This window comes from Phaenicophaeus curvirostris, chromosome 16, assembly GCF_032191515.1.
Source record: "Phaenicophaeus curvirostris isolate KB17595 chromosome 16, BPBGC_Pcur_1.0, whole genome shotgun sequence".
Classification (NCBI taxonomy): domain Eukaryota; kingdom Metazoa; phylum Chordata; class Aves; order Cuculiformes; family Cuculidae; genus Phaenicophaeus; species Phaenicophaeus curvirostris.
The window spans coordinates 14,199,701-14,212,431 of NC_091407.1; the positions used below are offsets into that span (position 1 = coordinate 14,199,701).

Consider the following 12,731-nt stretch of genomic DNA (forward strand, 5'->3'; position numbering starts at 1 on the left):
TCACCACTGCTAAGATTTGACTTTTACAAAGAATCACACCAGCAAATCTTTTAACAGAGAAACATGGTGCTGAACGCAACAGTGCAGCAGTTCCTCAGGGGATCTTGTGACACTGACAGCCCTGTCTGCCCCATCTTGCATATGGCTCTGCAGGGAGAAGGAGACTAAAAGGCTGATTATGTGAAGTCTTCAGTATCTTCTTGCTAGCAGAAGCTTCCCTTTCTGGAAGAGTACTGCAGCTGCAGCCAGATGACAGGCACGGGACAGATAACCCCATGCTGAGTTACATGGGCGCTACCTGATGGGTACAGACACCTGGCATCACCGCAGGCTCTCCAAGAATGACCCAGACTCCAGGCCCATTTTCCTCACCTGACAGCCTGGATTTCCTCGGTTTGCTTGTTTGGGTTTTTTCCTCTGATGCTCTACATAATTTATACATTTCTTAGGCCTCAGGATAGAAGGGAGATTGAGGGACAGCAGATATGTTATTCCTGACATTTCAAATCGTCATCTAGTCTTAAAATATCTAAAGTAAAAGTGTTACTTTCTAATACTGGTTTTCAAATCTCTGGGGTGTATTAAGATGACCTAAAAATACTGACTTTTGAGCCCAAGAGTTTGTTAGAGGCACTATCACAGTTGGACAGTAACTTTTATGAGATTAGGCTCAGCACTGTGATTTCCAGAGGGAAGCAAACCTCTCCTGTACTCAGGAATTCAACAAGCAGAAAAGAAATACAAAAACCAAAAGCTTTGTTTTGCCCCAAATATCCTACCACTCCTATCACGAGCTCTGCAGTGACAGCAGACAATCCAGCAGTACGACACAAACCACACTAGCATAGATCGATTGCTGTCACTGGCATCTCCTCTGGAAACCCAGCTGAAACAACAACTGCTTTAGCACACGGAAAAGGAGGGGGGAAAGAATCTCAAAATACAAATTCTTTTGTTCCCCAAGCACAGATAATAACTTTTTATATGCCACAGGAATTCACAGCAAGGCTTTTACAAAGAGTTGTTCTTTGAAGTAGTTTAGAGTGGGAGCTGAGCATCCAAGTGAGCATCTTTATGTTAAGCAGGGACTAGTGATGCATTTTAGCACTTCTAGGGCCCTTGGGAGAGAGAAGCGCTGTTCCCTCCACACATTCAAAAAGGGGTAATGATGCCATCATCCAGTTTAACTTAGAGGGGCACCAAGAAGAAGCAACCAGCACAGCTGCTCAAAGCCAGGTCTCCAAAGAGCTCTCCGTAATTACTACGGGATGAAATTGTTTATTAGTTGATCTGTACTTTCAAGTCATTGCTCATCAAAAAGCAATTTGTTTCAGGGCTCCTCATAGGAATAACTACAATGCCAAAGCTATACTTGTTGCATTCCTGGAGGATCACAACTTTACTCAACTGATGGCTGTTCTGGACACTCTACAGGCAGCACAGGAATGTTAGTAGGACCTCTGTCATTGTCCTGGCATGAACCCTTAGCAATACGTTTCCTACAGACATTGTGATTTAGCATACAATTATCTCATCATTCAGTGTAAAACAGAAACCAGGAAAAAAGCACAATTAAAAGGATGGTGAGAAAAGAAAGCCATTCTAGACAAAAGTGATTGTTTAGAACGTTTGGTCTTACCCTGAAACCAATTGCTCATCAGTTAGAGGACATTGGTCTCTGAAATGGGAACATGGCCATAAACACAAAACAAAACACAACAAAAGAAAATAAACGAGGCAAGTACACAAAATACAAAAAAAAAAAAGATAATATTAAAAACTAGGATGTATTATTAAGGGTTAAACTCCTGTAAAGGAAATACAACTATTGAGAAGGATCAGAAACTAATGGTAAGTGAATTCCAGGGATGTGCTGCAGGCTCAGACTGACAACATGGAAAAACAGGCTAAGGCACTTCAGTCTTCTCTTTAACACAGGCTGCTGTTGCGTGTTCCCATGATAAGCTGCGTTTATGGAGCTGTATCTATACCATACTTTTTAATTGATGCTTACCTTAAAAGAAACGAGAAGAGGCTGTAGTCTGATTTAGAGCAGTTTCTAACCTTCAGTTTCTTTCCTAGACTACTACTAGCGTTTTCACCAAAGCAACATCCTGTGCAGCCCTAAATGATGCACAACTCTTCACCGTTGTTTCTGGTGCTTCCCTAACCACTAGACTTAGAAATCTAAGAGGATGCCAATCTATCATTGCCTGCACAGCCAGGATTCTGTAAAGGGCCATGCACACAGAGCCACTGTTGCTCCCCCAGGGATCTAAACAATAGGTACGAGCCTGGCCAGACCCGCAGCACAAGCATGAAGTCATTCCCTGTCCCTGCCTGCCCCGGCAACAAGCAGAGACCTCAGAAGAGGAGGCTGAATAAGTTTTCAAGGCAAAGAACCCAAAAACTTTCTTTACCACAGGTGTTGAGCAAGGCTCTGTTAACAGCTAGACTCACGTTTTTATCAGAGAAACAAACATAGATTTTCATTAATCGCTTTTTTCCCCCCAAGTAACAAGGAAAAAAAGGACTTGTTTCAGGAAATAAATTTCCTAAATACACTGAAATATGAACCCGATAAAAAGCATTTTACTGTACGTATTAGGAACGGGAGACAAAATTAAAACCTCCAACAAGTATTAATGCAAAACCCAGGAGATTTCTACTGGTCAGGCTGAAAAGGGAACCTGGAGCAATCCCAAACAACAACCTACACAAAGGGGGTGATATTACAGGAAGGGGGTTTAACAGGATGGATGGATGAATGGAAAAGCACGGGCTTACAGAAAGGAAGCCTTTCAGAAGAGATACAAGGAAGAACACTGGAGTCCAGTGCCAGAGGGACAGAGGATACAGAAATGTTATCACAGGAGAACTGCTGTTTGTTAGAAAGGGACACTCAAGGCCTTGTTTGTCCGTGACTTGATTTTTTTTATAACGGAAGCATGTGGCCAATTAATGACCTCAATGCTGTCAAACGTGCTAAATCTCCTTCAGTGAGTCAGTTCTGCTACCAACACTGCAAAGTCTGGTGTAAGATATGTTACTATACCTGCATCTTCACTAGAATTTTTGCTTGCTGACTATATCACCCTCAGAAAAAAAATACAAAAACCATTTCAAATCAATTTAACAAAGCATTATCTTACAGCTTCGAAAGAGTAATTGCCTCATATCTTTTTTGAGGGGCCCAGACTGACACAACACATGACTGGCAGGATCCTTATAAGCTGTGAAGGGCACGTATTCCTGGTAAAACCCTCAAAAAAAAGAAGGCTGGATTTGAAGAGAGCAAATGCTGAGAGGCTAAGAAACAGTCAACAAGGAAATATTTGACATGCAATTTGTTTAGACAGTGACAGATTCTTCTGAATATCTTTTTGTTGCATGGGCACCATCCACACACCTGAACCACTTTTGCTGCTTCACTTGCTTTTAGAAGGAAGAAAAATCTCTGTTCTGAAGACTCAAACACACAGCTCCATTGATCAGAAATTAATACAAGAAAATACACTAACCTTGAGGTAGAACTGTCACGAAGAGGCTGCAATTGTCTATAAAAACCAAAAAGCATAACAACCAGGAAATTTGAGTCTGAGGGCTGAAAGAAATCCAATTACATACACAAATATGCCATAGGGAAATGGAGACTTAAGGATATAAACTGATCTAATTTTGTCCTTCTTGAGGCCATAAATAAATACATACACCTCAACTGCACTTGGCAGGAAAGGTCATCTTGAAAGTAATTGATTAGGGACCTAGCAGCCTCCAACTCTAAAGCCTGTTTTCCACCAAAACCATACACAGTTGCTACCAACATGCAGTGGTTTAAAGGAATCTTTTAGCCCACTCTTCCTTGAAGAAACCTTCCAGAAATAATACGAAGCCACTTATTGAATCACTTTCATTGAGAACAACCAGAAAACCAACCAGGCTTCACGCTGATGGCATCTCTCCACAAAGTGTTTCAGGAAGAGAATCGCTGCACCACTGCATTGTGGAGGAACAAACTTACAGGGACAGAGCTGCCACTGGGGGAACGGGAATGGCTCTCACAAAACCGCTCGCTCCATTCCTGGTCTCTCCAAACTGATCTTCAAAGGGAACACACAAAATATTGCAAGCAGGAGTAAAGATTTGTAACACTGTAGAGGGAAAAAAAACCCCATGGGCTCAATGACAATACTGGTTTTATAGCATATGATAGTTAAGCGCCTTCCTTTCCTAATTTACAAATCACATGTGTCTCTCTCTCCAAGAGATCTGCATCTTTCTGCTTCCACTCTCCCCTTCAAATCTCTTCTGCTGCACAGGCACCAACTTCTGCTATTCCCCAAATGGTCTGCTACAAATCAGAAGCCTGAGCAATCTATCGTACACAGTTTTGAAGATCTCTTCTTGGTTTGTGCTCGAAGAAGGGCCTGTGTCCCTAAAACTTGCGTACTTTTTCCACCTGTATCGGTATGTCTGGTGAAAGACATTATCTCTGACAACAAACCTCCTCTTGCTTGGTATAAGCTAACACAGCTCAGTACAAAAGAGCATCAGTTATTTCCTAAGCTAGCTGCTGTCACTGAAAAGAAGGACATGCTCAGCTGCTGCATCAACTGGATGTTATGCAGTGCACTTACAACACTGATTACATTGGCATTGGGAAAAAGCTTTTCAATAAACAAACTGAAAACAAACGTAATTTTGAAAGACACTTTGAATTTCTGAATGCACATGTCCAGCCGTACGAGCAGCACAAGCAGCCTGCTGGACCTCGCTATCTGGCCTCAAGCAGAACTAACACTTTCAGAGCAACTTCGATGCTTCTCTTCTTCTATTTCCCCCTGATCTGCACGGCAGCCAGAGGCAGATACGCAGGAGGGAATACTAGGGGACTTCCTGCTAACAGACCTGTGCTGGCTGATACATCAACTTCTAATTAGGCGCAAGGCTTATAAACAGTGACCTCAGTAAGAGTTTGGTGCAGACAAATTCATTCTGCAGTGTATAATTTGCTACATATAAAATTGTACAAATGACAACTTCTTTCTGAAGAGTATCACTGCAGAGGGGGATTCTGTCTTTAATAGTCCTTCATGCAGAACTGTGCTGCTTTGTGCTTACTTAGCTCAACTGATAGATCATAAACTCCTTTAAATACTGTGAGGACAGGCTGAGAGTTGGGCTTATTCAGCCTGGAGAAAAGCAGGCTTCATAGAGACCTTAAGAACAGCTTCCAGTACTGAAAGGGGCTTCAGGAAAGCTGGGGAGGGGCTCTTGATCAGGGAGTGCAGGGACAGGACAAGGGGGAATGGTTTTAAGCTGAAAGAGGGAAGATTTAGATGAGATCTTAGGAAGAAATGTTTTCCTGTGAGGGTGGGGAGGCACTGGAACAGGTTGCCCAGCGCAGTGGTGGCCGCCCCATCCCTGGAGGTGTTCAAGGACAGGCTGAATGGGGCTTTGAGCCCCTGATCCAGTGGGAGGTGTCCCTGCCCATGGCAGGGGGCTGGAACTAGATGGGCTTTTCCTTTCCAACCTACACCATTCCATGATGCTATGATTCTAAAAAAAGCTTAATAACAAATACCTGATCAGGAGATTAAACACCAACTTCCAAGCCCGGAGCTCTGTATGTCACTTCAATAAAGTGATCTAAATCTTTCTTTCATGTTGGTTACATGCCGGCACATTCAATGTACTCTAAAATCAGTTTCAGGGAAATACTAGCAGCTTTCTCACCTGACCATTATTTGAAATGATAAAAGCTTTTCCTGCATCACTCTAGTAGACACACACTGCATCGCACCAGTTTAGCACCACAGGCAACATCCAGAGAGCGCAGCGCTGCCTCAGTGCTTTGTCCAGCCCACCAGAGGCAACGAGAATCAGTATCAGACCGAAGCTGGTACTGTTCCAACACCTTCTTAACCTCTCTAAGGAAACACTAGAGGCAGAGTTTTGAACAGTAAACAACAAAATCCCTAAGATAATCAGCAAACGTGTGCACCAAGCCTTTCCACTATGCATACACGCTGCTGTCCACAGCACAGCCTGAAATCCATTCAGTCATTACCAAACTTGCAAAACCATGGCTCGTTCCCACTGGAATTGCGCCCTGCATGGTACGGTGCTCGCTGGAGGCACAGCAGGGGGCTGCACTTGAAGGTTTCAAAAAGACCAGAAGAGGCAAGAGCTACAAATGACCTCAAGCAAAATGGATTTTCCTAAGAAGCCAGTCCTAGAAAAACACAAATTTGAAGAAGTTTACTATCGGGGGTGATTTTAATTCCAGCTAAACCATTCCCAGTCATAAAGATAAGAACAAACTTACATTTTGCAAGGTTGAAATCTAAATTTCTTTTCTGGGGGCAAGTGATGAGTACTTCTTTTTTACTTTTATATGAGAGAACAGCAGCACCTACCCCATTTTATTAATATTAGAGATTAAAATGTATATCACAAAAAAAGATCTGTAACCGAACTATGGGCCAACAGACAAAAAATCTTTTTCTTTCCCAGATTTGTCTCACATCTGATACTGATAAATATAGAAGTGTGCAGCACACTTCAAATGTTCTCCAAAAACTAATTAGAGGGTCCAGGCCTACATAGATGCACGCTGTACAACACGCTGCCTCTTTCCAGTGCATTCGTAACCTGATAATTTCCTGCAACTCAAAAAATATCTTTAAATCTCAGTATCTTTTTGAGGTACTGTTTCATTCCACAGACAGAAGGGCAGCTATATCTGGAGAAACAAAATTAGTTACTCATTAGTGCACAGCAATTCCATACAACAATTATACGAGCTAGGGAAGAATTTCAGGCAACTGAATAAAATGTCCAGTTAGAGGGAGGCAGGGAAAGAAAAGTGGAATTTTGCCAAAGTATTAATACTCCTAACTTTGAAAGAGTAACATTGGCTTCCTAAGGAGCACAAACACCTGACTTGTGCCTTGCTCTGAAAACAACTGATACATGAGTATCTCCTCATGAGAAATTCCTCATTACTGAGCGCTAATTTGCTCCTAATTTGGCATTAAAGCATTTTTTTTGGCCAGTTGTCTTCCATACAGTGTCAAAGAATCTGCCTACTGAAGTAGCAGGCAAGAGAGCAAGAGGCCATCTCTCTTCTGTTTCAAACTCTTTGGCAAGGAGAAAGGTTTTGCCCTACCTGGAGTCCCCATCTTGATCTTCTGTTGTGTCACCAGAGCTATTCACAGCATATCGACTCCTTGGCTTATCTGAAAGAATAAAGACAGTTTTTTCAAGAAAAAAATCTCCTTAAAGCGTTCATTAAAATAAAGGCATTAAGAAAATACTTGGGTAATATGAGAATACTTGTCTCTCAAAATTTTTAAAATTATCTATCATAGAGATAAACAAATATTAAAAGCAGAAAGCCCCAATCTGTTTAGGTAGAAGTACCAGATCCTGGTTTATCTGTTCTCACTCAAAAACACATAAAAAAATAGGAGAAAGAGGTTTATGTCTTCGGGACATAGAGAGGAAAAAGCTAAACATTCACAGAAACAACTTTTCTCTCAGTCTGCAGTTTGAGAGAGAGGGGAAAATAAAATTCTGACGAGAGCCTTTCCCTCAGTATTGCTCTGGTTTCAGGACAACGAAAATGCTCCAGAAGCCCCTCCTGCAGTCACAGCCATCAAAATCCTTCACCAACAAAACAGAGGGAGTAGAAGGGGAGCAGGCAGCCAAAAAAGCCCATGTTTACAGATTTGTTCTATAAAACCCAAAACAGATTTGAAGACAGTTCAAACAGATGTGACTCCCAACCTAAATAACCTAAACAACCTTTAGGCCATGCACCAAGATGCTCGCCAGCCAGCAGACATCAACCCCGACCGCAGCACTATGGGTGCCGCTGTCCTGCCTCTGGCAGTGGGGACACCCTGGCTGCAGGCAGGCCCAAGGCACCATCCCACACCGGGTATGTCAGAAGAAGCCAAGTGGCACCTAAACAGTCCCATGTTCCTATTTTCCAGAAGGGATGAAACCTCCTCGACCCCATTATTTAACACAAGGGGCTGAAGTCTCTTGGCTTCTACCAATTTGTGGTTAAAGCTCACTTAGTGTCTTCTGAATCCCCTCTCCCAGATCAACACCTTCACTTCTTACCCTGCCTCCTCCTTTCCCTACAGCTCTTAAAATCCACACAGCTTCAGGTGCTCCAGGAACAGTAACAAGGCACTAGGTGGACCACACCACCTAGCAAAAACGTGGTCCAACTAATGGGAGGGGAAGGTTGCAAGAAAACACAGGTGAGTATGACGTGTGCGTGCTGCCAGACTCCATGGAGGGTATGAGGTCTGGGGGTGGGGCGTCAGACTCCCACAGGGAGTGTGAGGTGTGGGGTGTCAGGCCCCATGGAGAGTGTGAAGTGTGGAGGTGCCAGCCCCAAGGAGGGTGCGGGGTGCAATCCCATAAGGCTGCACCAGCCCCACAAGGTTGCATTGAGGTGTGCAGCCCCAGGGCGATGCTGTGTGGGGTCCTGCCTCTGGGCGATGATGCTGTACAGGATGCAGCCTCATAGGGTTCAGTGCAGGGCACAGCCCCAGGGGATGATACTGTGCAGGGTGCAGTCCCAGGGGATGATGCTGTGCGGGATGCAGCCCCAGGGGATGATGCTGTGCGGGGTGCAGCCCCAGGGGATGATGCTGCGCGGGGTCCAGCCCCAGGGGATGATGCTGTGCGGGCGCATCCCCAGGGGATGCTGCTGTGCGGGGTGCAGCCCCAGGGGATGCTGCTGTGCGGGGTGCAGCCCCAGGGGATGATGCTGTGCGGGGTGCAGCCCCAGGGCGATGATGCTGTGCGGGGGGCAGCCCCAGGGCGATGCTGCTGTGCGGGCGCAGCCCTGCAGCCCCGGCCCCGCTCACTTACTGGCCTGGGCGGCGGGGTGCTCGCCCCCGCGCTGGAAGGGGAAGCGGAACAGCAGCTTGTTGCCGCGGCTGCCCGAGCTGACCAGGATGACGCTGATGGGGCTGGTGCTCTCCCCCATGCCGGCCGGAAGTGCCGCTGCGCCACCGCTTCCGCTTCCGCCGCGGGGATGGGGCTTCCGGGCAGACAGAGTGCAGGAGCCCCCCACGCCCGATGCCCAGTACAGCCCAGCGCCCCCAGTTCATACCAGTAACATACAGCCCCGTCCCCAGTACAGCCCAGTGGCCCCAGTTCACACCAAAACCAAATAGCGCTGTCCTCCAGTACAGCTTGGTTCCCCCGGTTAACACCAGCACCTCACAGCCCCTTCCCCAGTACAGCCCAGTGGCCCCAGTTAACACCAGCACCTCACAGCCCCTTCCCCAGTACAGCCCAGTGCCCCCAGTTAACACCAGCACCTCACAGCCCCTTCCCCAGTACAGCCCAGTGGCCCCAGTTAACACCAGCACCTCACAGCCCCTTCCCCAGTACAGCCCAGAAGCCCCAGTTCACACCAGCACCAAACAGTGCTGTCCTCCAGTACAGCTTGGTTCCTCCAGTTCACACCAGCGCCTCACACCCCTACAGCCGCAGCCCCAACACAGCCAAGTGCCCCCAGTTAACACCAGCACCTCAGAGTGCTGTCCCCTCTAGTACAGCCCAGTACCTCCAGTTCACATCAGCACCCCCACAGCCCTGTCCCCAGTACAGCCCAGTGTCCCCAGTTCCTACCAGCACCTCACACCCCCTGTCAGCCCTGTCCACAGTACATCCCAGTGCCCCCACTTCCCACCAGTACTTCCCATGCCCCTGGACACCACTCCCCACTCCTGGCACCCCCAGTTTATTCCAGTGCTTCACCCACCCTCAGCCAGCTCAGCCCAGTGCCCCCAGCACTGCCCAGCTCCCCCCGTTCAGCCTGTGTATGGCGGTTCATGGTCCCACAGCCATAGCACCAGCTCTGGAGCCCTCGTGCCGGGTCTGCTGGAGGCCTGGACCACCCGTTTCCATTTCCTGCCCTTGGACTCTTTCAGCTGGTTCTAGTCTTTCCCCCAGTTCGGTCATTACAAGTCCAGACCTGTGCTCGAAGCTGGTGGCACACGGCAGTGAGGGCTTGTTTGTCCCTCTTGGGTCAGCCCTGACACGGGCCCACTGGAGCAAGCTGTGGAAATCCTCCCTTTCGGCTCCCCACACTCCTGGAATGATGTGCTTTGGTTTCTCATGTTCACTACAAGATCTCGAAGTGCTCAACAGCACTGATACAACCCTGTACTTGGCACTGATGAGACTGAACCTTGAATCCTGTGTTCAGTGTTGAGCCCCTCAGTACAAGAAAGACATCGCAAGGCTGGAGTGTGTCCAGAGCAGGACAATTAAGCTGGGGAAGAGTCTGGAGCACAAGGGTTATGAGGAGCAGCTGAGGGACCTGGGACTGTTTAGCTTGGAGAAGAGGATGCTAAGGGGAGACCTCATCGATCTCTGCAGCTCCCTGAATGAAGGTTGGAGCAAAGCCGGTCTCTTCTCTCAAGTAACAAGGGATAGGATGAGAGGAAATGGCCTCAAGTTGTGCCAGGAGAGGTTTAGATTGGATATTGGGAAAAAATCCTTCATGGAAAGGGTTGTCAAACACTAGCAGAGGCTGCCAAGGGTGGTGGTTGAGTCCCCATCCCTGTAGGTCTTCAAAAAATATGTGGATGCTTAGGGACACAGTGGTGAAGTCGGCAGTGCTAGGATGTTTTGTTTAATGATCTTAAAGGTCTTTTTCAACCTAAACTATTCTGTGATTCTCTGATTCTATATCTTGCCTTGTGATTCCCGCAAACATGCTCCTGCCTCTAGATTAGTGAGGGTGATGTTACTTGCCTTTCTTGGTGACTTCATTTCATGTTGTCTGTAATCAAACTCAGAAATTATCAGCAACTACGTTAGAGGATGTTCTGGGCTTTGTCTGGTAATGCTTCTGCATTTTGATTGCAATATTTGGATATTAGAATGCTCTGAGATATCCCCACTTTGGATTTTGCTCTGCGGTTCCCCCTGGGGCCGTCAGGCAGAGGTGGGTGGTGGAAGAGGGAGATGAGCACATGCAGCATGGGCTGTAATCGGCAGGGCCACTCTCTACACAGCCAACGATAACAATTGAAGCAAGAGAAGGTGTTCTGGAGGGGAGAGAGTTGCCTGAGGGTGATTAAAGAGCAGTCATATTATCACAGCAGAGCATTCCTTCTGCGCCAGCGCTGGGCAGCTACGTTAAAACTTCCCAGTGAGTCTGCTTCAAAGCATTATTGTACCATTTAAAATACTAAATTACAGACATATTTGACATTTCCAGCTCTTGGAGGCTGCAATTTAATTAAAGCAAAGTGTTGGAAGCTAGAAGGAAATTAAAGAATTAAGCCAGGAATTAGAGTCCACTTTTAAGGTTTCCAAAACTTAATAAGCCCAAAAATGTTCAGAGTTGGCACAGACGTATGGGCCACCTTAGCTATGGGATTTCTCTTCGAGGGGGAGGCAGTGCCCATGGAGAATACAGACTCCTGAGGAAAGTTATTCCTGGTGTCACAGAGGTGCCATTCAGTCAGGTACTGGATTTACAGTCCAGGCTCACAGGAGTTATAATCCTGCTTTTATAACAAGCAAACAGGGCTGTTGCTTGCTTTTGCCTTTTAAAACATGAAACTATCAGCCTGGTTTTGAAATAGGATTAAGAAACACCTACGTTAACACTAAAAATCACCCTTGGGTGACATTTAGCGGGTTCATGACAAGGATTCATCATCTGCTCAAGGGTGGACATTCTGATACTGTGAATCATAACTATGAGAGGCAGCAGCAAGAGAGGAAAGCAGGTCTGTTGGGGTTTCACAAAGGACATAGGTTCAGTAGCAGTCCTGTGACCAGGGGAACACCAGTGATCCTGTCATCCAACTCCTTGCGTTGCTCAAGCCAGGATCTCTGTGTCTCACTACCCCATAGGCAGCTGGAGGATGGAGGAACTTGTCCCAGAGGTCCATGCGAGGACAGACACCACCACTCTCCATGTCATCTTGTGGCACGTGGCCAAGGATCACGCTTCTCCCACCGGGCGCGTCCTTGAGGAGTGTCTGTGGCCACCCCAAGAGCAGTCCTGATGCTGGGCAAGCAGTGAGCTCCTTCTAGCAAACCACTGTCGCCTGTTGGCTGCTCTGGCTTTTGTGATACAGCAAGAGAAACTCTCAGAAAATTAATTCAAATTCTGTAAAGATTTCAGTGATGATGAACCCCTGTGTGTGGGCATCACTCTGTTCCTCATGTCTACACAATGTTCAGGTTAAACAGTGGACAGCAAAATAAGGAGTCCTGATGGTCTCTGCTTTATCCCTGGGCATATCTTGGTCACAGTCACTTCCCTCGCACGTTCATTGAGTGACCTCTGATTAAAAGCAGTCTCACTGAGGAAAGCTTGCAGTGCAGGCATGCAGTGGGTGATGTAAGAGGCGGCACTTAGAGGAGGAGAAGAAAACATCATAAAAATGTATATTTAACAACAATGGTTTTATTTTCAAAGCAATTTTTCTATGGGAAAACTACAAGTTTTGTCAAATGTGGGTAGCAAGGGATGCTGAATCCAGGCTGCCTTGGTACTTCCATCCATTTAAGCTGTGTGAGATGGATGGTGCGCTGACCGAGGACTGCTGCCCGTGCCATCAGAGACACTTTTAATGGGAAACTGCCCTACATTGCATCTGTGTAGATGGACAGCATTAGCTCTGGGTTTTCGGTGAACATGTATGGCAGTTATCAAAGGGAGACTATACAAA

The 12,731-nt window shown here is 46.5% G+C and overlaps 2 protein-coding genes across 5 annotated transcripts in view; one reads left to right on the forward strand and one right to left on the reverse strand.

The window, feature by feature from the left end:
• The window catches only part of NPRL3 (NPR3 like, GATOR1 complex subunit), a 45,157-nt gene extending 36,126 nt beyond the window's left edge, over positions 1-9,031 (reverse strand). For 3 of the 4 annotated variants that reach the window (XR_011338573.1, XM_069870154.1, XM_069870156.1), the window contains exons 1-3: positions 8,896-9,031; positions 7,172-7,241; positions 1,640-1,678 (exon numbers count right to left, since the gene is read on the reverse strand). Coding sequence is in view for 3 of the 4 variants with exons in the window: in XM_069870154.1 (XP_069726255.1) it covers positions 1,640-1,678; positions 7,172-7,241; positions 8,896-9,013 (227 nt within the window). In the remaining variant the exon portion in view is untranslated. The remainder of the gene's footprint in view (positions 1-1,639; positions 1,679-7,171; positions 7,242-8,895) is intronic. The other variant, XM_069870155.1, reaches the window with a different exon arrangement.
• The window catches only part of SNRNP25 (small nuclear ribonucleoprotein U11/U12 subunit 25), a 164,279-nt gene that overhangs the window by 120,656 nt on the left and 30,892 nt on the right, over positions 1-12,731 (forward strand). The window lies entirely within an intron of this gene.